Source organism: Psammomys obesus, unplaced genomic scaffold (assembly GCF_907164565.1).
Source record: "Psammomys obesus unplaced genomic scaffold, mPsaObe1.curated_primary_1811, whole genome shotgun sequence".
Taxonomy (NCBI): domain Eukaryota; kingdom Metazoa; phylum Chordata; class Mammalia; order Rodentia; family Muridae; genus Psammomys; species Psammomys obesus.
The window spans coordinates 14,811,321-14,836,837 of NW_026592118.1; the positions used below are offsets into that span (position 1 = coordinate 14,811,321).

The 25,517-nt window shown below is 40.2% G+C and overlaps 1 protein-coding gene across 1 annotated transcript in view; it reads left to right on the plus strand.

Annotated features, from left to right (window-relative positions):
- The window catches only part of Orc5 (origin recognition complex subunit 5), a 62,307-nt gene extending 49,398 nt beyond the window's left edge, over window positions 1–12,909 (plus strand). Inside the window, exons 13-14 of the mRNA XM_055613002.1 lie at window positions 4,980–5,092; window positions 12,132–12,909. Of these exons, the coding sequence (XP_055468977.1) occupies window positions 4,980–5,092; window positions 12,132–12,177 (159 nt within the window). The 3' untranslated portion in view covers window positions 12,178–12,909. The remainder of the gene's footprint in view (window positions 1–4,979; window positions 5,093–12,131) is intronic.
- Window positions 12,910–25,517: the final 12,608 nt, after the last annotated feature.

Genomic DNA, 25,517 nt, shown 5'->3' on the forward strand with positions numbered 1-25,517 from the left:
CAAATCCAGTGCCTCTGGGCTCTTAGCCCAGTAGCATCAGCAGTTTACTAACCTCTGGGGTTATTTACTTATCTGGAAAGAAGGTGCCATCTTAAGTATTTAGGGGGAATTGTAAGACCTAACGAAATGTAGCACAGTGCCTGCATAGAGCCTAGATAAGTGACAAATTCCAGTGTCCGCACTACTAATATTTCATGGTTATTAATATTAGTAGGTAGTTCTCATAGCTCTTTTTCTCCATCTCTTGATTAGGTCCTGAGGAATGACTCAATACCTTTACATGTACGTTTATTCTAGGACGAGTGTAAGAGAAGAAAAGATTAAAAAAAAAAAAAAGGCCAAGACTGAGGTCTTTTTGTAAACAATAGTAATTGTCTTAGTTAGCAAACCATTTTTCAGTAGTCAGCAGCACCTAAAGTCAGACGTTGTTTTGGCTAAACTCTGTATGTAGTCCTGGCATGAAATGCTTACCTTGGAATTTTGTTGTAAGAACTCTGAAATGTTTCTAATAAACCTCTAGGTTGTCATATATGTTACATTCATTGGATTTCCCTGTTAAGTAATTGTGAAGTTATTAGTTGGCCTTGGGTGGCTGATTGGGGACTGAAAATGCCCGTCCCTTTTTATGGTGTACTTTCTAGTACAGACACCAGAAGAGAGAATGTGGTCCCTGAAACTGGAGTTACGGGTTGTGCACCACACAGTGTGGTGCTTGGAACTGAACCTGGGCCCTCTGTAAGAGTACCAGGTGCCCTTGACCTCCAAGCCATCTCTCCAGCTCCCAGAGTTTTCTTTTGCAATTGTTTTTACACTAGAAAAATGTCCTTAATATACTCAACATGTAAGTGGTTTCTATAGCTTTTAAACAGTCAGAACTTTTGCCATTTTGAAGAATAGACATAAAAGATAAGAGTTGGGGGGAAAACTCAGTCAGGGTGGGGTTGCCTGTAATCCTCCTACAGTATTAAGATATAATGTTTTACAAGCTCTGGATCTCTGGCAAATTTGTGAAAACCAATACAGGCTTATAGAATGAAACTGTTGCTTGTGGCCAGCTTTAAAACCATAACTACCTGTGTTCCTTTAAGGAGAAAATCTTTCTGTGTTTAAAAACCTACTCCAGTGGTAGATCACTGTTCAAATGATTGCTTCTCTGACTTTCCCACTTAGGACCATATTGTATCAGAATGTTTTTTTAAAAAACCTGGTAAGTATAGGTCCAGCATGTTTTAATTTAAAAACCTTTTTGTAGCTTCATAGATAACTTAAACATTTTGAAATAAAGATAAAGGTTTTTAGCGCCTCTGAACACTCTGTCACTGTTTATTTCTTCATTCAGCTTTTTTTCTAGCTAATGTAAGTCCCCCACAGTTGTAAAAGGTGATCTAGACCTTGTCTTCTGTGTGTCCTTCCCTAATTTCCCCCAGCAGGGACGTTTTGCAAAATGTCCAGCTAAAAGCACCCCAGTCAGGAAGGTGGCGCCGATGCAGCCACTGATCTTATTCCAGTTGCTTCACTTCACACACATCACTTCTGTGCGTTTGGGGTTGTTGTTGTGGGCTGTGGGGCAGGTGGGCTGGGGGGTGGGAGGTCACTGCTTTCTAAAATACTAAGGCTCAAACCCTGCACTCCTCCAGCCCCTGCAGCTGTTCATCTTTATGAGCATCTTTGCATCTTTGGTCATAGGAAAATATTTCCCCTTTGTATGTTTGTGTATTCATCACCACCATCAAAGTACAAACTGTTTTCAATATTGTAAGGATCAACGCTATTTTCTGTTGATAGCTATATCCTTAAATTTCCCTTTCCTTCCCCAGTCCATGGTAGCTGAGATTTATCTTTCATGTATCAGTAGTTTGATCCCATGTGTATGTGTACTTTCGCATATGTGTGTAGGTGTGCATGGCAGAAGTCAGTGTTGGGCCTCTCCTCTGAGGCAGGATCTCTCACCAGTTGCCTAGACTAGCTGACCATCAAACTTTTGGGATCCTCTTGTCTTTACAATCCCCAGAGATGGAACAGCAGATGCACATTGCTGTGCTGGCTTTTTATGTGGGTGTTGGAGAGTCCTAACCAGCTCTCAGGCTTCTTATGCTTGGCAACGAGCACTTTGCCCACTGAGCAGTCTCCACAGCCCCTTTGTTTCTATTGCTTAGGACTCTGATGTGACTGTGCCAGGGTTTAAACATTAACCCATTGGACACATGCCTTCTTTCAGGTGTTTTAGTTGGAGGTTGTTGTTTTGGCTCTTATAAATGAGGCTACTCTGCAGTTTGGTGTGCAGGTTTTCTTATGAAGCTGGTCATTTACTATTTACACTGATTAAATAGCATTGCTTTGAATATATGATGCTGCTAAAATTTTTCATCAGCTATTAGACTCACCAGGAAGTGTTACATTTTTCTACCTATCTGCTCTCTGATGTTCTTCTTTTTGATGCCCAGGGCTCCTTGTAGACTTTTGTTTGAAGAATTTCCCTTGGCTGTTCTTTAAAGGTGGTCTGGCAGTGGCAGATTCCCTAATTTTCTCTTGTTTAAGAATGTCTATTTCCACTTCATTTGCAAATGATAGTTTTGCCAGACACAGACTGCTCAGTTCATTTTCACAGCTACCGCCTTCTGTCCATGGGGAGAATGAGGCTGGCCATAAATCTTGTGTTGCTGGCTTGCACACTGATAGTGGGAGGCCTGGCCTACCCTCTATTGTTGAGCAAAGACTTTCCATCTTTTTATCTCTGTATTGTTCCTTAAGGCCTGGTGTCTCTGCATTATCCACTGTACTTCCCTGTTGCCCAGCCTCCTTTGTTGACTCCTGTGTTATAGCCAGATTTCTAATTGTGCTCAACAGGGAGAAGCATTGTATCTGAACCTATGTCATCTTATGGGAACTGGAAGCTTCTTTTCCAGTGCCAACATGGTTATCATTTTCCAAACCCTGTAAGCCTTTGTTAGTATTTGATTATGAAATATGTTCAGGGTAATTCAAAGCTCACTTGAATGACAAGCCTTCTGTTAACTAGAAGTGCTAAAAATAGATTACATATTGTTTAAGTAAAGTGTGTTTTGTTATTGTTTAGGGAGCTTTTCTCCAACAAAGATTAAATCCTAAGATGTTAATTTATAGTTATGTACTCTTCTGTCTTACTTTTCTTTGCTGAAACTAGAGACTATATGAATCAATTTCTGTTCCTAGGAGCATAATGACAAGAATGACGCTCATGTGTCTCTTTCTTGGGTGTCATATTTGTCACTGAATGCTGAAGAGCTGGATGGGAAAGGCCATCCTGTCTTTGTCTTATGCATGCCTGTACATGTGTGCTGGAGTAGTCAGCGGGGGGGTGGGGGGAGCCCGTGTCTAGAACCATCTGAAATGTACACACTGGCTGCATCAAGCTATCTAGCTGTGGTCTTAACATGGAAAGCTGGGCTTCTTGGGTGGTCATGAATATTTGAAGTTACGCAAGAAAAAGTCTTTTCTGTAATATTAGTTTTGTGATATTGTCTTTGAATGTTCACATTCAAGAGTAAGTCCTCAGGATATATCATTTAAAATAAAAATTACTTAAGGATGGAATAATGGAGAAGGTAGATATTCTTTTTTTATGCATGAAAAGGAATAATTTTCTAAAGGTTTCATTATTTTTCTATAGGTTTTGATTTAGAATTTTAAATTAGTGCGGTTGAGATTCAAGGTGCTGAGCCCATAAATTGGTATGTTCTCATTTTACTCCAGCAACACTTTAATAAAGTGGGAAGGTGCTCTTAAGGTGTCAGTATACTTATATACTATTTTATGTAACAGTCGTTTTCCTGAACTTTGTACTTGTATGTTAGTAGTAGTGCTTATATGAAAAGCTTGTGGAATGAACAACCCCTAAAGTTATGCCTTTTTCATACAAAGGCAAGTCTAGGTGAATTATTTCCTTTAGGTTTGAAATTTTTTAATATTAGCTTTCTTAAATAATAAGTCTTTTATCTTCCTAAAAATTGAGTGATCATTGTACTCATATTTTAGAACTGACTTTTAGCTGTTAAATCTTGAAATGATATTATGCTTTTGCACAGTTTACATGATTAGTTTATAAATGGTACAACTGAAAATGATGTCAAAGTGGTTTACTTGTTCCAAGCCTTTGCGCAGTCACTGAGACTGTCCTGAAAGTATGAACTTAGATATCTGAAATTATTTTTGAAATTTTAACCTAGCTAAGTTAAAGACTCTTATTATGTTTTTCTGTGAAAATTGTGGATGAAGTGAATAAAGAAGTTATAAGAAATATAAGGAAATGAGTGGCAAAGTATACAAAGGAGATCTGTCTTCAATAATAAAGGGAGTTGTGGAAAATGTTTAAGTGTTTTGGGAAGTAAATCATATATAGAAAGTAGAAAGGGTTGCAGTTAATTTTACCATGGGAGACTCTCTTTAACTTTTCCCACTCATTTAAAGTTCTACTTAGGACAGGACTTCGCTCACTTAGTAAAATGCTTGCAAGTATGAGGGCCTGGATTTGATTATCAGCACACATATGAGAAGTAGAGTGTGGTGGCACACATTTATGATCTCAGAGCCTGGGACACAGAGAGAGGCAGATCCCTGGATCTCACTAGCTTACCAACGTAGCTATACTGAGGAGCCTTGGGTCCTAAGAGGAGAGACCCTGTCTCAAAAAATATAAAGGTGCATCATTCTTGAAGAGTGACTTTATATTTGTCCTGCACATGCACACACACACAAATAATGTTTATGTGAGAAAATGCTATGAATATTTTAAATTATCTGTGAACAAATTAGGTCTCTTTAGCAAGTGCCTTTCATTGTTAAACTAGGTTTTTAAACATGTGCAAATTTGCATGTACAAATCTAAAACTACTTGTATGCTTTGTGGATTCATTTATTTCTTTATTAATACCACTGTAAATAAATAAAGGTATTATTTAGTCTTATTAAATTTTCTCATAAAAATATTCTTTCATTTTTAGATTACCTCTCTAGTGACTCTACAGTTGTTAACCCTAGTTGGTCATGATGATCAGCTTGATGCACCAAAATACAAATGCACAGTTTCTCTAGATTTCATCAGAGCTATTGCACGGTAAGTGTAGATTACCTTTTAATGTAAAAATGTCACAGTTATGCAAATAATATTCTCAATGCAAGAATATCCTTTCTAATAGAATACAAAATCATTTAAACAAGAAATGATGACTTAAGTGACAGGAATGAATTAGTTCAATTGTAGCATCCTCTAATCCAGTTTGCCAGTGATGTAAAATTAGAAGTAGTAGCTAGTATGTTAGATGACAGAAATTAAATTACTGAAATACCATAGGAAAGTGGGATTTAAGAGACCATTGGATATGAAAGCTCATATTAAAACATGACACTTTAGACCATAAAACACTATCTTCCCACATCTGCTCTCTTCTACTCTTAGGTAACATCTTATGCTCCTTTTGTGCTGACTTGACCTCTTGTTTCTCTCTCCACCCCATGTGTACAACATTCTCCCAATTATCTTCCTTACTTCTTAACTAAAACCTGGCTCTGGTTATACTACTGCCCCTGCAGTTGTCTCTAGTGACAGTAATTCCTTCCCTCCAAGCTGTGTACTTGAGACTGTTTCATTTCACAAGATCATTTCTGTGAGCTCCTTCTCTTCCTCCTCCTCCTCCTCATTTTCACTTCCATACTGCACTGCCCCACCTTCAGGACTGCTAATGTACATCACTTCTGTGTTCTCCTTAGGAATGATTACCCTGCTTCAGGCTTCCAGTCATGACAATTTTGGTGTTGAGGAATAAAGTGTGTGGCTTTTTAAATAGCATTCTCTCCTGCCTGCCAGATTCTTGACTTTATTTAAACCACAAATCCTAGTGTTTGTGATCCTCTTTCCATTCTTCATTCCCAAAATATTAAAGCCATTAGTTCAGAACCCTCCAGTGCCATTACTGGTGCTGTTCTTCTTTATTTTCTCTCCTGTGTGTGTATATGGTAGGGATAGGGCTCTCCCTACCTAAGGACTTTTTCACCTGTGCTCAGAATTCCTCCTCCTCCATTTTCCTAGAGCCCATTCGTCTCAGGCTACTTGTTTTTCAGGGGCAGTTAACACCACTGACCATTTAATTATTTTTTTCTTATTTTTATTAATTTTTATAGTAGGAAGTTTCCCTCACTCCTTTCTTCTAAGTCTGTAAGCCCTTGATACATATGTAACAGGCACAAAGCTTGGTCCTGATGTGGGAGTTCTAAGAGCAGGTGTGGAAGCTATCTGACTCTGTTGCCTGCCCTTGAGTCCCTTTCCCCTAACTGGGCAGCCTTGTGTAGCCTCAATAGAAGAAGATGCACCCAGTCCTACTTGATAGGCCAATGTGGGTTGATGCCCATGGGAGGTCTCCCCTTCTTTGAAATGTAAGGGAAGGAGTCCCAGCGGGAGGACCACTCTGTTCTTTAAGCTCTCTTCCAGAAACCATGATGCCATGGTGCTGCTTTTTGTCTTTGCTCTTTGACTGGTTTTGTTCAGGCTCATTTGCCAGCCTGCTCTCCCACCTGACCTTTAAATGGAGCTGTTCCTGGAGGCTTGGTCCTGGCATCTTTCCTCATAAAACACTTTTTCCTAGGCAGTTTTAGCTACACCTACAACTTCAACAACCATCAGTAAGTCCCTTTCTTGTTAAAGGCCATCCCTTTTTCATATTTCATATTTTTGACCTTTACCAGACATTACAGTCTAACTCAAGACTGAACTCAGAAATTCTAACCTGTCTCCACACACAAACAAGAAAGGAAAGGTTCATCTTTTGTCTTTTCTTCCAGCATTTCCTGCTTCAGCAGTTAGCACTGCAGGCTGCCATGTTGCAGAGGCCTAGAATTTGACAGTGATCTTGTTAGTATTATTATTTTTTTTTAGTCCATACTGTCCATGTCTACTCACTGTTTCTGTAGTCTTCCTATAGGTAATGAATCATGACTTTATCACTTTATGACATTGTCTCATTCATTAGTAACCTCCTAACTAATTTATTCTTATCTCCTTATAACCCACCCTCTGTCTTCACTGCAGTCAGGACAATCTATAAAAATTTAACTTCTCTCTCCTAAAAGCAATTCTTCTGTATTTTCCTATACACTATATGCCTCTTGCCCTTGTGGGCTCACACTTGAGCCACACTTGCCTTTTCTAATTTTTTATGTTCACCATTTTGCTTTCTACTTCTTGACTGCAGTGTTTCTCCACTTCTGCTCAACATTTAGTCTTTGTATCTCAGTGTGAACTTCTATTTCTAAAGCCTTATCAGACATACGTAGCTATCCTCACCACTTCCTCTATATTTGGGAAAATGCCATTTGGATATATAATGTGTTTATCAGTTTAAACAGCTGAATAATTAGAGTTCATCTTTCTGAAACTTGGTCTGTGAAACTGAAAGCACAGAATATCGCTATGTCTATAGCTGCCCTGCCATCAGGCCTGGTGCAATGCCTTAGTCTTAGTATGTCCTATACAAATATTGCAGCTACTCTTGTACTTTCCAGTATCAGTAAAACCTTAGGTAGGAGGGAACCATATGGATTTGTTTCAGAGATGACATCAGGAAAAAGTGAGTGAAGAAGACAGTCTCATTCAAAATTGATGTATGGTAGAAGGAGGAGGTCCTTGTGGGAGTTATCAGGGAGGTCAATGGTCCTGCTTTCAGGCATCTGTGACTGCCCTAATTTGCTTTCTGTTGCTGTGAGAAAGATCATGGCCAAAAGCCACTTGAGAAGGAGAGGGTTTATTTGGCTCACAGTCCTGATCACAGTCCATCACTGAAAGAAGCCAAGTCAGGAACTCAGGCAGGGCAGGAACCTAGAGGCAGGAGCTCATGCAGAGACCATGTGCTCTTCTTACTGGCCTCCTTTCCATGACTCATTCATTACTTTTTTATACCCAGGACTACCTGCCTATGGGTGGCATCAGTCACAGTGGACTGGGCCCACCCATCTCAATCATTAATCAAAAAACCAATAAATACTCCACACGCTTATTTATAGACCAATCTGGTGGAAGCATTTTTCCCAGTTGAGATTTCCTCTTTCCCAATCACTCTAGTTTGTCTCAAGTTGAGCAAAACCATGACAGCTTGTCAGCAAGTAGCAAAGAATAAATTATTAAATTGATCAATAATTTACTTTTTAGGAGAGACACTGTGGAGATATTAAGAAGGAAAAAACATAGGGAAGATGTCATGATATAGCATAAGTAAATAAAGTAGTTACATGTGTGTAGGCATCTCACATGCCTTTAAACTAAGGGTACTTAAAGGAAGAGAGTAATCAGGGTCCTGATTTCCTGAGGAGCACTTCTTTGTAATGTCAGCACTTGCAGAAGGCACATTTCAGTCCATTCAAGTAGTAGTGATAAGAAAGTGGATGCAGAAAGCACAGGGTTGACTTTTGTTCTTTCGTGCACATAGCATTCGTGATCCCATTGTATACAAACACTGTGCTAGGCTTTAGGAGATAGAGGAACAAGTATGATACATGTTTATTTAGTTAGTTAGTTTTTGTTTTGAAGATACGAATCTATTTAAATGCTGAGGGAGAAAACAGAGGAAAGTAAATGACACAAGACAAAATTAATTTAAAACACAAACTCTTCACAGCACTGTAGGCCTGGGATGTAGAAAGGAGTTGGAAGAGCACAGGTTGGATAGCAGTGTGCTCTGGCTAGAACTGAACTGGGTGCAGCCAGATGCTGACCTTGGTAGCAAAAAAGTTGAGGAAATTCTCACCTGACCTCTTCTGTTTTCTCCTTGAAGGAGGAGGCAGAATTGTGACTAACGGCAGAAACATTAGCAGCGTGTACTGTGGAAAATGTGTAATATTGGAATCATGGAAGCCCGTATTCACAGAAAAAGCAGCGTGCTGAGAGGGCTTGGAATTCTTGACCTTGAATTTACAGTGGCATCAATCTGTGAGACTTGTGATCTCTTCCAGCAGCATTCCATATGCTAGATACCAGGGCTGCAGAGAATAATAATTGAAATCACATAATATTGGGGTTTTGCCAGATGAGTTGAGTAGATGCTAGCAAGTGAGCTTTTGGTGTGATGAGCCATGGAGTCTGAGCTCGGCAGAAAGGAAGACAGACCAGCCAGGGGCCAGTAGTTTCATCCTAGCACATAGACACTCAGTATTTGTAGGTCAAAATAAAATGAAGAGTTGTAAGCTGAATGTCCCTAGGTGTCCAAGGTACCCAAAATGGAGCAAATAATATCTTGAAGGGTATGTTTTGAGAGGTAAAATATTTCTGAGTATATTTATTCTGATTATTTAGAGATGAAAAGGCTAATATGCAGTGAGTTTACGGGTCTTAGGATACAAAGGAGACCAAACTAGATGCTAACTTTATTCAATAACTAGGAAATGATGACAAGGTAGTTAGAAGGGTGGTGACTGGAACAGTCTGAGCCTCAAGGGCAGGTTTCTTACACAAGGACACCAGCCTCCTCTGATGGGACTTTCTGGCCTATCGTGGAAAAATTAACCTTTAGCAAGAACTGAAGAGAACTCTGTGCCCTTCAGGGAGTCATGTTTTAGCTAATGCCCAGAATGAGAACAGGATTTACTGAAGACGTAATGTAGCACTTATTTTCAAAACTGCTTTATTTGGAGTGTTTAGGCCTCTTCCTCCCTTCCAACCTCCCAACCCTAGGTAGGTGAGAGAAAGTTAGTGAGGAGAGGACCCCTTTACTTTACAGACCCCTTTACTTCTCCCAGCTGTTTAGGGCCGATGGGTCTTTCCAGAACATAACAATCTTTGTCAATAGCAAACACAGCTAGCAGTCTCCTCCGACCCCCTGCACCCCAAAGCATTTCTTCCATCTCTCTGCCCCAAACCGCCACACGCACTGAGCTTTCTGGGCTCTCTTACAGTGTGGGCACTGGAAAGCTGAGCACTTAAGAGCATTTGATGGCCTTGCAGAGGCCCTCGCTTTGGCTCCCATTACCCACATGGCTAGCAGCTCACAATTATCTGTAACTTCAATTTCACAGCATTCCGTCTTCTGGGCTTTGTGAACACCACATATAACTTTTTGTTGTTGGTATATTTTTTAGTTACGTGTATGTGCCTGTCTGTGTGTGAGTATGTGCATATGAGTGCTGATAACTTCAGAAGCCAGAGGTATTGGGTCTCTTTGAAGCTAGAGATGCAGGCAGTCGTGAGCCACCAGGTATGGGTGCTGGAACTCCAACTGGGGTCCTCTGCAAGAGCAGTGCAGATTCTTAACCACGGAGTCATCACCCAGTCCTGAGGAAATCTGTAAGAAAAAGAAGTTATACACTAGGAGTTGCTTTCTTGCCGTTGACTTACTGACAGAAAAGAGACACAGAATGCAGTGAATCTTCGATAAATGAGTGCTTTGAAGTTGCTTAGGTTGTTTAAATCATACCATTTATACTGTTAACAGTTTATCGTATAAGCTGTGCTATAACCACAAAAAATATTACTGAAACATAAAATAGTCTTATCACCAATTATTGTTTTCATTTGTTTATTCTTTTTTTTTTTTTTTCCCAGTGATTACTGCAACGTAGTTGTGATTCTGTGTTCTCCATGCATTCTTAGTGTTGTGGATGTTTCCCTGTACTGATCATGTTATCCTGTTGAATGCTTTGGAGTACAGAGATCCTCCTAATATTGGAATTTAAGTTGTTTTTTAACTTCTTTAGTGCTTTTTATTTTTACCTGGAATCAACCAACCAACCAACCCCCCCCCCCCAAAAAAAAAAACCCAAGGCATTAAATCTTTATTACTTTGTTGACAGTTCAAAGCCATGAGAGGGGAACATTTCAGGGTGGTGTACAGCTGCACCTTCCCTCTTAATGTGGAAGAGAAAGTGCAGCCTACTGTACTTGATGAATCAAGGCCCTTGATAAGTCAGGGTACTGGCTGAAAGGCATTTTCTTTAAAGATCATTTTATAAGGACTTTATTTCCAGTAAATTTGAGAGGTAATTGAAAAAAAGGACATGAAAATAAAGCCATGTTAGTGTCACAGCTGTGTCTTCGTGCATGAGAGATCTTAGCTAAAGTGACCATTTTTGGTAGTCTTATCACTGTGGATGCCAACAGGTATCTCTTTGCTGCTTAGAAAGGTTAAGTGTTTCTCGGGGAGGCATTGTTATAATGAAAGATAGTCTTCAGTCAGTGTTGGGTAGCTCACAGCCAGAGCATCTCACACAGCGAGCTATTTTTAAATGTGTTTTCAAAATCAGTATCTATAGTTCCCTATCCATATTTGTAAAAAATATTGGGCATGTCAGTCATTTGTATAGAAACTTTTTTAGAAAGTGTATTACAAAGTGATAGACAAAAGAATAATTGGTGATAGTTTAATAAGTAAGAATGTGCAATTAGTGACTCTAAAAGGCTGTTCTCACATGGATGATTATTTTTGCAGAACTGAATACTTAAGGCTTTAATTTTGTACTTATTGTTAGATCATTATATCTAATTATTTTGACCATTTATTCAAATAATAAACCTCTAAGTCTGAATATTTATAGTGAAGATTGAGTTTGGAGGAAGGAAAATAATTATATGTTTCTTCCTCTGTTATTCTATTCTGCCTGCCGCCAAAGTATAAAAATATACATCTACATCGTGTCTGTTGTATCATATTCTTGGATCATACAAATTTAGTTGAAATGTGCATACAGGTCAGCCACTGTTAAAAGACTGAAGATAATGAAAGCTACAAATGAGGACAGATGAGCTGTGCATTATGTGATGGTAAAACAGGTGTTTTGGAAGATAAACAGTGTTCTGAAGCAAACAAGATTTAAATACTTTTGCATCTCTGATTATTATGATTATTAGGCAGAAAGCAAGTAGCTTTGAAATAAAATCTAAACTTGTGTAAGTAGCTCTAACTTTTTGTTTATTTATTTAATAAAGTAACTTTTTGTGTGGTCAAAAATGGTTTTAAAATTGTGGTTTTTAAGTTACATTGTAAGAGATCAGTGCTGTTCCAAATCCGTTACATTTGACAGCATCGTCCAGTTTTGAATTGCTTCCCATGTGCTTTACAGTCATACAGAGCTGTATTGATTGAAGATGCTAACATGCTATCTGTTTCTGTTTCTAGGACGGTGAACTTTGACATAATAAAATACTTGTATGATTTCTTATGAAAACAAGGTTCAAAGCCATATGGACACTGTGACAATGACTAAGCCAAGCTGTGTTCATCCAACTACTCAGCTGGCCAGGGAAAGGAGTTCTTTGGCTCTATTGGATTTGTCCAAACAGGTGCTGGCCCAGCATGGAATCTGATGAAAATCCTCTGATTGGCCTGGGTAGATGCGAGCAGAAGACTATTTACCAGGGGCCCGGGAGTATTTGGAAGCAACGTGTTAATTATAAACAGCAGGGTTTGTGCACAATCTGTTCTACTCTTAATGATGTTATCTTAACACTGAAATTGCCTGAAACCCATTTACTTAGGACTGTGTTTTGCTCTGTGAACTATCCCCTGCGCTTTGAACGTGCCAGCAGCCCTTGTTTATATGCCCAGCCTTTTCACTTCCTCTCCACAGGAGCCTCTGCCATCCCTAGCCAAAGCAGATTTCCTAAGGCCACTATTCCAGAAGCTCATAGTTGGGAAAGTCTGTGCTGTATTTGAAATCTAAGCTGTATATGCATATCTGTTTACCCTGATTTCCTCAAGCACGAGGCAGCGTGCTCAGTGTACACAGCTTTATGTCTGGCTCCCTTGCTAACTTGACAGCACTTCGTACAGAAGGTTTATCTGCTCGCTCACAGTTAACCACGCATGGCTTTTCACCACAATATTGTCTTCCTTTCTTTTCTGTAAGTGGCCGGACTTTTGAGAGCTTTACAATAAAATCCTTACATTAGTCATATGCCTTGTCTGCCTTACTTGTTCATATTTTAAAGTAGTTTTCTGTTACCATTAAATACTTGAAAATTGGAACAGGTTTAAAATGCTTGATTATAATCTAGTTTAAATTTTGGTGGTATTTTACTTCTTCATTTTATTTTTTGAAGAAAAATTCTCACAGACCTTTCTAGGTAGAAAGCCTATTTATGTAGTAATTTTTCAGGCATTTTCTTGTTCATTCTCTCTGACTTTTATTTTCAGGTAAGGAGAAAAAGGAATAAAACTGTGTTTTGCTTCCCTGTGTGAGATGGGAACTTTCCAGTCAAAAGGGGAGCACCCACAGCCAGTGAGTGTGTTTCAACGCTCTTCCAGAAAGTTGTTTCAGTGCCTCCCAGGGTGTTTGGTGAAGGAGGACCAGGGAAAAGCTGAGCACAGTACAGATTCATACCTGGGTTTCCAAAAACAATCTGTGGAGAGCAAACAGCCCATTCAGAGCAGTGTCTCCTGGGACAGGTGGTTTTGGCACCTCTGATTTTGCTAAACATGCTGAGTGACCTGTCAGTTCAAGCTGATGTCTGAGGTGAAAACTGGAATAGCATCCAGGAGGGCCTGGGGCCGGAGTTTCTGGTGGCAGATGCCATTGTTCTTCCTGCAGCTCGTTACCTGTCTCCTGTACAGCACATTTTCTGTCCTAAACCATCTCACACCATACTGCCAGCACTAGAAGAGACTTCCCTCAGCAATACCCTAATTACATTTTCCCTGCCCTAACAGGGCCTTCAGAAGTTTGCTGTTTTGTAATTTACTTTCTAATAGCTTTGGTAAATGACTCAGTAATGTGATCAATTTATTTAAATGAAGACTAATAGAGCTTAATGCGCATATTAGCATTTTAACAAGGGTCATCTGCAAATGAAATCTTCTTTTTGGAAGATGTATTTCTACAATTATAAGAAGAAATCTAACAGAATCATACTAGCTGGTAAGCCAGATATTTCTGTTGAGAGGAGGCAGCTTAATACTGTCTACTCTACCTTGATCTAAAAGTACTGTAGGTGGTACACAATGAGTTACTGAGCTGTGGGGTTTTAGGTTTTCATATGTAAATCCTCTACTTTACACATTCCTTAGTTTACAAAGAGCCAGGCCACGTAGCTAAAAGCTATCCTCCCTCTTCTTTCTTGTCATTTCAATCCCTGACTAGCCTTCATAAATGAGAGTTTGTTTTCAAAAGCTCTGGAAAGGGCAATGGTATACAGAACCACACTGCATTACACCTGAAAATCACAAACAGATCAAGTCTCCTTAATATGGCAGCAAGTAGGACTTGCTCTGAAGTCATGGAGTTGGGCTACCTTGGGCCAAACTAGCTATATCACTGTGGCTTTGTGGCCTTAGTCAAGTTATTTCATCTGTCTTCATTGCTGTGGTTGAGATGAGGATCACAGCATGCATTAAAAACTTTATCACCAACCTGGAGCACTATTGCCAGCTAGTGGAACTTTTAACCTCCAACACAGTGGAAGGAAGTTAGATCACTGAAAGTGTGACCTTGAAGATGATACTGAGACTAATTCCTTCTCTGTCTTTGATTCTTGGTCATCATGGGTGAGCAGCTTCCTTGTCCATACATTCCCTTCCATAGTATACTGCACAGCCACAAATTCCCAAAGTAGCTGGGCCAATGACTTGAACTCTGAGCCAAAACTCATGAATGGTGAACTATACTACATCTTTTTTTCCCCTTTTTAATGGACCATTTAAAGTGTTGTGTTACAGTAATGCAAAGCTGACTAATAATCATTGGAGAATATAGTTTCCCTCATGGAATTGTTTCACATAATTAATGTTATATAGCTAAAGCAGGGTTTGTTTGTTTGTTTGTTTGTTATTTGTTTGTTTGTTTGTTTGTTTCAAATGGGGGCAAATTTGCCTGCCAGGAAACATTTAACATTTCTAGAGACATTTTAGATTGTCCAGTTGGATCGCTTGTAGGAAGCAGAGAGGCTAGGGATATTTGCTAAATATAGTAAAATACACATTCTGTAGCAGAATTACTCACCAAGTAATGGGGGAAGAGAAAGCCCCAACTAGACTTCTCTTGCCATCAAATAGAACCTCCAGTACCAAGAAGGGATTAGAACCAATTGAGTTGTTGACCAAAAGGACCCCAAGAAAACCCCTAATCAACTTAGCCTGCTGCCAAAGCTATTGGTTGCTCTCCACAAACTGATGGTAAGGTCCTATTCCTCAAGACACTTAAACACAGCTGTTGCCTACCTAGAGCTTTCACTCCTACTAACTAGTTTTCGTGGTATTGGAAGGTACTCTGCGAGCTGCCAGAGGAGAAATATAAACACCAGCTAAGCTGCAAGCCCTTCAGTCCATAGTGGTGACCTGCCTTCAAGATCGACTGGTGCAGTAGTGGCACACAGTTAAGGGAGTAACCAGCCACTGACTGGATCTCAGGTCAAGTCCAGGAGACTGACCTGAGAGGATCAGACTAACTATGTAACCTATATGTCTTCTAAAACTTATATTTTTGAGTTTTAGGCCCAGGTTAAGCTAAGTACTTTTCCAGAGAATGGAGGAATATGACCCTGGCCATCTGTGAGGACAGCAACGACCTTCGCTCAGCAAAAAGAATGACCGGACCTTTGTCTGCGAGATAGCGTTTCTTAGCAACCAACCCAGATGGCAGCAATCCTTCTTCTGAGTAGCCCCTGACCTCTGGCCAAAAGCCCACAGCCCGGATCTTCAAAGATGAGCTAATCTCCCCCACCCCCACCTTTAATTGCAGCCACATCCACACTTAGCAGAACTGGAAGACTAATAGCTTCCTCATCCAATTCTGAATTGCCAAGACTGCAACCCCTAAAAATTTCCACACCTTGTCCTTTAAAAACCCAAGGCCTTTTTCTCCCAGTGCCACTCTTTGCTGACCAGCAGGGGTGACTCCATTGCGACTGCATCGATTAATCGGGTCTCCTGAGTTCCCCTCATACACCTAGAAATTGGGCTCATGCTGGGCTTAACAGAACCCATGCCTGACACTCCTTGCATGGCCAAAAAAGTGAGCCTAGAAAGGCCATGGACCTAGGGAAAAGCCAAATACTATCCTGCAAAAGGAACATAGCAATAAAATTACTTCTGAAGACATTCTCCTATACTCAGATCAGTGGATTGCTCACCCATCGTTAGCGAAGCTTCCTCCTGTAGTAGATGAGAATAAATATAGAGACCTACAACTAGACAAAGCAGAGAGTAAGAAACCTTGGAACAATCAGTCCTAAATGAACACTCAGTCCTTTATCAAATCCCTTCTACAGGCTCAGGAAACTGCAGAGGAAGAGATGGAAAGATTTTAAGAGCCAGTGGGGATGGAAGACAGCAAGGAAACAAGGCCTTCAAGACACAACAGGATCGACATACATGTGACCTCACAGAGACTGTCAGCATGCATGGGGCCTGAACAAATCTAAGCCACATGGGCTTCCGAACTGTGAGGGGAAGCAAGGAGAACACGACCCCATCGCTAACCCAGAAACTTATCTCCAATTAATAACCATTCACAAAAGAAAACATTTTTCTTTAAGAGTCTCACTGGCTATAGAAACTACACTGAAAGCAGATCCTAGCCCAGCAGTTAGATAGCTGATAAAAACAAACTCAATGGTATTTTTGGAATGATGCTATTTATTTATTTGTTTGTTTGTTTATGTTGGTTGGGTTGGGTTGGGTTTTTGTTTTTGTTTTTTGTTTGTTTGTTTTGACTCATAATGCTTTGCCTGGTCTTCCCCCTTCCCCACTTACAGGTCTTTTGCTTATAAAGTATAGTTTCAAATTTTGTGTCTTTTTTAGTTTTCTGTTGTGTGTGAATGTGTCTCTCTGTTGTGCTTTTTCTTAGGCTCTTTTTTTTATATTCATGGTTTTTATTGTATCTTATTATTTTTCCTATATTTTTTAATAGTGAGAGCAATAAAGGGTATAGATCTGAATGGGTGGGAGATAGGGAGGATCTGGAAGAGTTGAGGGAAGGGAAACGAACTAAATTAATATTATTTTCAATTTAAAAAAAATGTTGTACCAACGTTACCCTTACCTAAGTAAGTACCAGGCACATGGCAAGTGTTCACTTAAGTGTTGGCTCTCCTCATAAAAAGCAGTACTGTATCTTAAAAAAATATTTCTTAAAAATTTGAGGTTGCCCATGTATCTTTAGTTTTAGAACGACGCTGCCTCCATTGCTACCTGAAGTATCTCTCTATCATGTACTGTGATCGTTTGCATTTTAACACCTTACCCATGAGCAGAATGTCGTATTGGAGGCAGTTAGACAGAAGCTCATAATTTGGCTTCATCTCCTGCGTTTCAGAAGTTTCATCTGTACATGTGGTTGCCTATCATATGTGAATGGTGTTGGTAATTTTGCATGTAATTTCAGTCTGCTGACACAATTTGCTTTCAAAAATGCTTAGTAGAGCTCAAAGAAATCTTTCCTATCAAGATAGCAACATTTCGCTCAAATTTGCCATTAACTTTCCTGAATACACAGTTAGTGCTCATTTTCCAGCAGTGGCATGCATTCATGAGGCACAGTATGAGAAGGAAGGATTTGGTAGCACAGAAAATTGTAATCATTTCATTCATTTAACTGCATGTTGATGCACAGTAATGACGAGACTTTTCAAAGGCACTCCAACTGTTTGGGTAAATAGCAGTAGCTTTGGGCTAGTGGGAAGAGCCTGGGCTTTAGAGGCCTTAAAGATCTGCTAGGATTTAGGATACACTAATCTTTCATTGTACTTTCAAGAGGTCAGGGGTCTGATATAATTGTAATTTCCATAATATGTCATGCATGCATAAAAAGTAAATACCAGCTACATGCCACATAGTGTATTACTTACAAGGGGTACAGCAGTGAGCAATGGAAGGAGATCTGTGGGCAACAGGTTTTGCCAGTGTTGGTGTTGAATCAAGACCTCCTGGGGACTATTAAGCCTATGGGGTAGAGAAAATTTTGGGTTCAGTTTTGGACATGTTACCTACCATTGAGAATCTTATGTGAAATTGGAGAGGCACCACCAGGATAGATTTCATGATTTAGATGTGTTAGTTCTCAAAGTCATTTCCATGCCATGATTAGGGGAACCATATAGAAGCCATGACTGTTCTTCAAGAACTGTGAATTACCTATACTTTTTGAAATAAAATTCCAAACTATTTCTATTGCTCCCCATTCCCTTTAGCTCATGAAGTAATAAGAAACTAATAAGCTCTATTTGTTTATTTATGGCCCCCAGCGGGGAAACAAAGAAGCACAGTTGTATGGAGAATCATAGATTACATGGTTGCTCCCTCTGCTTATTCACGTTTCTTATGGCTGTGAGGGCCAGTGTGCTGGCTCAGAAACTGTGCTTCGGGACTGTGCAGCACTTTCAGCACTGTTCACCTGGGCAGTAACTAAACATGTGTAAGAAGAAAAGCAATTAGACCACCTTGATAAGACGGGTATGAAAGAACTTGTAGACATACTGGGCATAATATACTGAAAATAGAAACACATAAACTCAAATGTCATCTCAAAATTGCAAATAGTATGGTGGATTCGGTAGATTCCCACTACAATCAAATATTTTTTTTTCCTCCCCGCTTCCCAAACAGGGGAGACAAGCTCTGTGTGGGGAGAACATGGGAAGCGAGGGCAGTGAGTGTCAGAGGAGTTAGGGGCTGAGAGTGGGCTGTGAGGTTGTGGGGTATTGCATACCTTGGCTCCGGTTGTGCGAGTTGAAGGAGGAGAGCGTGAGCCGAGAACCTGAGCTTTTGAAAAGGATCACTACCTGACAGGCTTTCGAAAGCCAAAGGGAGCAGGAAAGCCAGGGGAATAATGATGGCGCAGATAAATGGACCAGCTGAGATTGTGGTGAGATGTTGGATTCTGTGCATAATTTGAAAAAAATTTCGATGGAATTTGTTAAATAACTGGAGTTAGTTGTGAAGAAAAGAGTAATTGGTCATTTCAAGTTTTTGGCTTGGTTGTCTGGAAGCACAGTTAACCCTAGCTGAGACAAGGAAGACTGGGTGTTAGTCCAATGTTCTTGTGGGATGTGCACAATTTGCCCTTGTTCATTCAAATGCTGATTTCTCTGCCCCACTATCTGGTTTCAATCCCTTTGCATTGTGATGCTTATTCTAAGCATCACCTGTCTCAAGTTTGTGTCAACATGCCACCATTTGTTCTCTAAATTGTCAATTAAAACAACCAGCCACATTGCTGAGAAATGGAGAGGATAGGGTGGGACATCCTGGTCCGGAGTGGGAGGAAGAGGAAGGAAGCAGGCAGAGAGGGAGGAGGAGAATCTGGAGGAGAGGTCTTGGACCTAAGATATGACTAAAAGCAAGTATAATGGGTGAAATCTGAATGGTAGGAAACTATGCGGGCTTGGAGGTTTAGGATAGAATAACTATTGCCCAGCATCGTGCTCTAGGTTAACAATAAATCCCACTCTCTGTGTGGTGATTTGGGTATACAGCTGTTTTAGGAATAATCACAGCTTTACTAAAAGATATATCAATAGTAAATATTAATAATCTACAACAACTGGGCAAGGAGAGATCAACAATGTTTTATCCTTACAAAATTCACATGTTGAAATCCATCACCAATGTGATGAGTAGGGCTCAAAGATACCTTTTCTTTTAAGATAGCAACACTTCACTCATTTGCTGTTAACTGCCCTCAATACACAGTGCTCGTTTTGCAGTAGTGGCATGGGTCAATGTGGCACAGTGAGAAGTGGGGTAGAATAAGGAAAAGTACATTAAATACATTCATTTAATGGCAGAGTTCAGTTTCTGTTCTCAAGAGTGGATTAGTGACCTTATAGAAAAGGAATAGGGCAGCTCCTCACTCCGTTTTTACTGTTCCTTGAGCCTTGTGAGACCATAGCATCATCTCTTTTGCCCTCTGCCACTTCTAGTATAGACATCATGGGTACTTTGTTTTGGAGGATGCAACATATGACACTATCCTAGAACCAACTCTCACCAAAGACCAGATTTGCTGGAACCTTGATATTGGACTTCCCAGTCCCACAAACGGTGAGAAAAGACTTACTTGTAACTACCCAATATTGGGTACTTTATTATAGCAGCACAAACAGATTTAACCGAGTGTCTAAATCAAGCCTTAAAAAGAAAAAAAAATTGAAGTTCAGAAGAGAAGCACCGAAAAACAGAGATAAACTCATGGGATTACCATTGCTTAAATGTAAATATGTAAAGAAAATGTGTACATAAATGGATGACCCCTTTCATTAGAAAGCACCTATTTGCTACGAGGGTGGAGTGTGGTGCAGGAGTTGTAAGAGGTAGACCTCCTGCTCTCTCTCTCTCTCTCTCTCTCTCTAAGGGGCCTGTGGTTATTCTTTCCCATGGGAACTTAGGACAGAGCTATGATTCAAATCTTAAATATACGAGTTTCGCTTCTAAGGTTATTAATTAATAATACTGTAATTTCAAGTAGACCTTATGGAATTGAGAAAAAAATGAAAATGGCAGTGGTGATATGAATGGATCACATTCTTCGATATACCAACGTGCATCAAGTCCAGCGCAAGTGAGACGACGTCTAAGTACCGAGCTTACAGATTAAATATGCCGATTAAATTCCAAATGGTATTTACTGCTAAGCACTTACATTCTTCCCATTCCTAAAGTATAAAATATTGATTTTTTCCCATTAAATATAAAGTTTCCCTTGAAGTAGATTTAACATGGAATATTTTTATTAACAAACTCTTTTCTCCCCCTGGATGTGCCCAGGTGTCGCTGCTGTTTCTCCAGATCAGCACGTGCTTCAGGTTGTGTGGAGGAGTGTGAACTGGCACGGTGGAAGGATGACAACATCCTGCCCACACATGACACACACATGCACACACATGCACACTTCCCCCAACACATACACGAAAAGAAAGACTATCCATAGCAGCTCTATGCATCACATTCAAAGCTAAAAGCAATCAGATATTCACAGGATACATTTTAAAACCTCACCTTTCTGTAAGGCTGTTATTTAACATAAATATGTCTCGTAGACATTATATAGAAGTAAAAGAAGACAGAAACTGGAAATTTTAATCAATGGCCATCCTCTAGGTGCAGTTCATTATGGTGGTGGAGGCGGTGGTGGCAGTGGTGACTGGAAGGGGACATGACAGCTTTCTGGAGTGATATAATTAACCTTTATCTGGATCTAAGTGTTGGTTACAATGGTGCCATTCAAAATTAAGTTGAGCTATATGTTTTAAATTTATGCATTCTGGATCCAAGATGGTGGCGCCGAGAGGACACAGGGTTGGAGGAGCAGGACAGCAGTGACTGAACAGCAACCAACAGACTGAACTCTAGGCCCTAAAACACTAGCGAATATGTTTCCCAGGTTAGAGGGAACTCCATGGTGTGGGAAGCAATCGGGTCCTTTCTCTGGTCACCCAGCTAAACCCAGAAGAGTTCCCGGATCCTGGCGGGCACTTGGTTGCCAGCCCATAGCCACACACCGGAGTGCTCTGATCACCACCCCAGACTGAAATGTGGACCCCACAACACCAGAGTCTAGGATTTCCAGTCGAGAGAAAACCCCACAGTGAAGGAAGTAATCAAGACTAACCTCAGGTCACCCAAACAGTCCCTGGAAAAGGTCCTGGGGTCCAGCAGGCGCTCAGCCACCAGCCCAGAGACCTACCTGAACACCCAACTCACCTTCCCATATAGAACTATAGGCCTCAGGGCACCAGAAAATGGGTTTTCCTGTTGGGAGGAAACCCCACAGTGAGAGAAACATCATGTCTGACCTCAGGGCACTCAGCCGAACATCCCCCTCCCCAACACACGCACAGTAAAGTTCTCAGGAAAAGTTCCCAGGGATCCTGCAAGTGCCCAGGCAAGTGGTAGAACCCAAAACACCACAGACTGGGTATCCCTGTCAGGAGGAAACTCCACAGTGGGAGAAACATATGGTTTGACCTCAGGACACCCAGCTGCAGGAAAGTTTCTGGATTCCCAGAGACTCCAGGCTCTAGCCTCCTGCCACACATGAGTGCTGTGCTCACCTGCCACTGATTACCACTTGGGTACTGGGGCACAGAGCTCCAACCTCAGACTTACAAAAGCCTGGGATCCATGGGATCAACCCCCAGACACTGCTCCAAGGTGCAACCTGTCTCCCTAGCTAAACTGACCAAACCTCAGGACTCCCTGGTTCTTCAAGAGGGCTATCCCCAGAAAATACAGTGTAAAAGCAGCAACTCACTAAAGTCAGAGCAAGAAACCCAGTGGCAGGGTAGCTGTCTCCAGGACTTCTCCTGGTGAGAGGAGAGCCCCTCTGACTACCAATGACCATAGTTACAACACAGGTCCGTACACCTGAGGGGAGTTCTGACAATTCCTGACAAGCATCGGCCATTTGGAGACCATACCCAAAAATCTGAGGAGGTCTCCTTTAGGAGCAACCATCTTCCTGCCAAGGAGATTCCACCCCAAGATTCCCACAGGCACCAGAAACTAACAGCCTACACCTGAGATAGCCAGATGGGTAGCAACCAGTGTAAAAGCACAACCAACAAAAGCCAAAGCAATATGGCATCTCCAGAACACAGTTATCTAGGGGCAAGTAGCCTGGACACCCTATCATAAGTGAAATTCAAGAAGATGACCTTACATCTATGCTTAGAAGAAGATAATGGAGGAAACAAATAAAATGCATAAAGAAATAGAGGAAGATAAAGTCAAACAGATTATGGACATCTGTAAAGAAATACAGGAAGATGCAGCCAAACAGTTTGTCTTTCAGAGAGGAAATAATTCACTGAAAAAGAATTAAAAGAAACAGGATTGTTCAAACAGGTGAAGGAATTGCAGGAAAATGCAGTCAGACAGATGGAGGAAATCAACAAAATGCTTCAAGATCTGAAGATAGAAATGGAAAAATTAAAGAACACACAGAGGAAATCATGGAGAGGAAGAAATTAGGGAAGAAAACAGGAATTACAGAGGTAAGCATAACCAACAGACTACAAGAGATGGAAAAAAGAATCTCAGGTGTGGAATATACAATGGAATAAATTGATGTATTCCTCAAAGAAAAGTGTAAATCTAAAAAAATTCCTGACACAAACCATCCAAGAAATCCAAGACAACATGGAAAGACAAAACCTAAGAATAATAGCAATAGAGGAAAAGAAGATTCCTGTCTCCAACATCCAGAAAATATTTTCAACAAAATCATAGAAGAAAATTTCTCAATTTTAAGAAGAGGCCTATAAGCATACAAGAGGCCTACAGAACACCTAATAAATTAGACCAGAAAAGAAAATCCTCCCACTACATAATAATCAAAACGGTAAGTAAACAGAACAAAGAAAAAATATTAAATGCTGCAAGGGAAAAAGGCCAAGTAACATGTAATGGAAAACCCATTAGAATCGCATCTGACTTCTCAACAGAGACTATGAAAGCCAGAAGGGCCTGGATAGATATCATGCAGACCCTAAGAGAACACAGATGTCAGCCCAGGCTACTATACTCAGCAAAACTCAATCAACATAGATGGAGAAAACAAGATAGTCAATGACAAAAACAAATTTAAACAATACCTACCAACAAATCCAGTGTTACAGAAGACACTAGAAGGAAAAACACAAGAAAGATAACTACATTCAGGAAAACACAGGAAATAAATAATCTCACTACAAAACTAAAAGTAGCCAAGGTCCCAAATACATCACCAAAACCAACATCAAAATAAAAGGATCTAAAAGCCACTGGTCATTAATCTTTCTTAATATCAATGGACTCAACTCTCCAATAAAAAGACACAGACTAACAGAATGGATGCTTAAACAAGACCCAACAATCTGTTGCATACAAGAAACACACCTAAGTCACAAAGGTAGACATTACCTGAGAGTAAAAGGCTGGAAGATGGTTTTCCAAGAAAATGGACCGAAGAATCAAGCAGGAGTAGCCATTCTAATATCTTATAAAATAGACTTTCAAACAAAAGTAATCAAAAGAGATGGGGAAGGACATTTCATACTCATCGAAGGAAAATTCCACCAAAAAGAAATCAAAATTCTGAACATTTATGCCTGAAATGCAAGGTTACCCACTTTTGTAAAAGAAACATTAATTAAACTTAAGCCACACAGAGATTCCCACACATTTATAGTGGGAGACTTCAACACCCTACTCTCAAAAAAAGTACAGATCAACAAAACAAATTTAATCAAAGAAACAATGATTCTAATAGAGATCATAAATCAAATGGACCTAACAGACATCTACAGAACCTTCCACCCAAACATAAAAGAATTTACCGTCTTCTCACCACCTCATGGAACCTTCTCCAAATAGACCATATAATAGGGCACAAAGAAAGCCTCAACAGATACAAGAAGATTGAAATAATCCCTTGTATCCTATCAGACCACCATGGACTAAAGCAGTACCTCAATGAAAATTGGACAAAAGATAGAATTGTCAACAAATGGTGCTGGTCTAACTGGATGTCTACATGTAGAAAAATGCAAATAGATCCATCCTTATCACCCTGCACAAAACTAAAGTCCACGTGGGTCAAAGACCTCAATATAAAACCAGACACACTAAACCTATTAGAAGAAAAAGTGGGGATGAGCCCAGAACTCATTGGCACAGGAGACAACTTCCTGAACAGAACACCAACAGCTCAGGCAATAAGAGCAACAATCAATACTTGGGACTTCATGAAACTGAAAAGCTTCTGTAAAGCAAAGGACACTGTCGTAAAAACAAAACAACTGCCTACAGATTCTTCACCAACCCTCTATCTGAAAGAGGGCTAATCTCCAGTATATATAAAGAACTCAAGAAGTTAAACAGCAACAGATCAAGTAGTCCAATTAAAAATGGGGTACAGAGGTAAACAGATAATTCTCAATAGAGGAATATTGAATGGCAGAGAAACACTTAAAAGTAATGCTCAGCATCCTTAGTCATCAGGAAAATGCAAATCAAAATGACCAGAGATTTCCCCTTACACTCATCAGAATGCCTAAGATCAAAAACTCAAGTGACAACACATGCTGGAGAGGTTGTGGAGAAAGGGGAACCCTCCTCCACTGCTGGTGGGAATGTAAACTTGTACAACCACTTTGGAAATCAATCTGGCACTTTCTCAGACAACTAGGAATAGTGCTACCTCCAGATCCAGCTATACCACTGCTAGGCATATATCCAAAAGACGCTCAAGTATACAACAAGGACATCTGCTCAACCATGTTTATAGCAGCTTTATTTGTAATAGCCAGAAGCTTGAAACAGCCCAGTTCCCCCTCAGTTGAGGAATGGATACAGAAACTGTGGTACAATGGAATATCACTCAGCAATTAAAAACAAGGAAATCATGAAATTTGCAGGTAAATGGTGGGAACTAGAAAAGATCATCCTGAGTGAAGTATTCCAGAAGGAGAAAGACACACATGGTATATACTCACTCACCAGTGGATATTAGACATACAATACAGGATAAACATACTAAAATCTGTACACCTAAGGAAGCTAATCAAGAAGAAGGACTCTGGCTAAGATGCT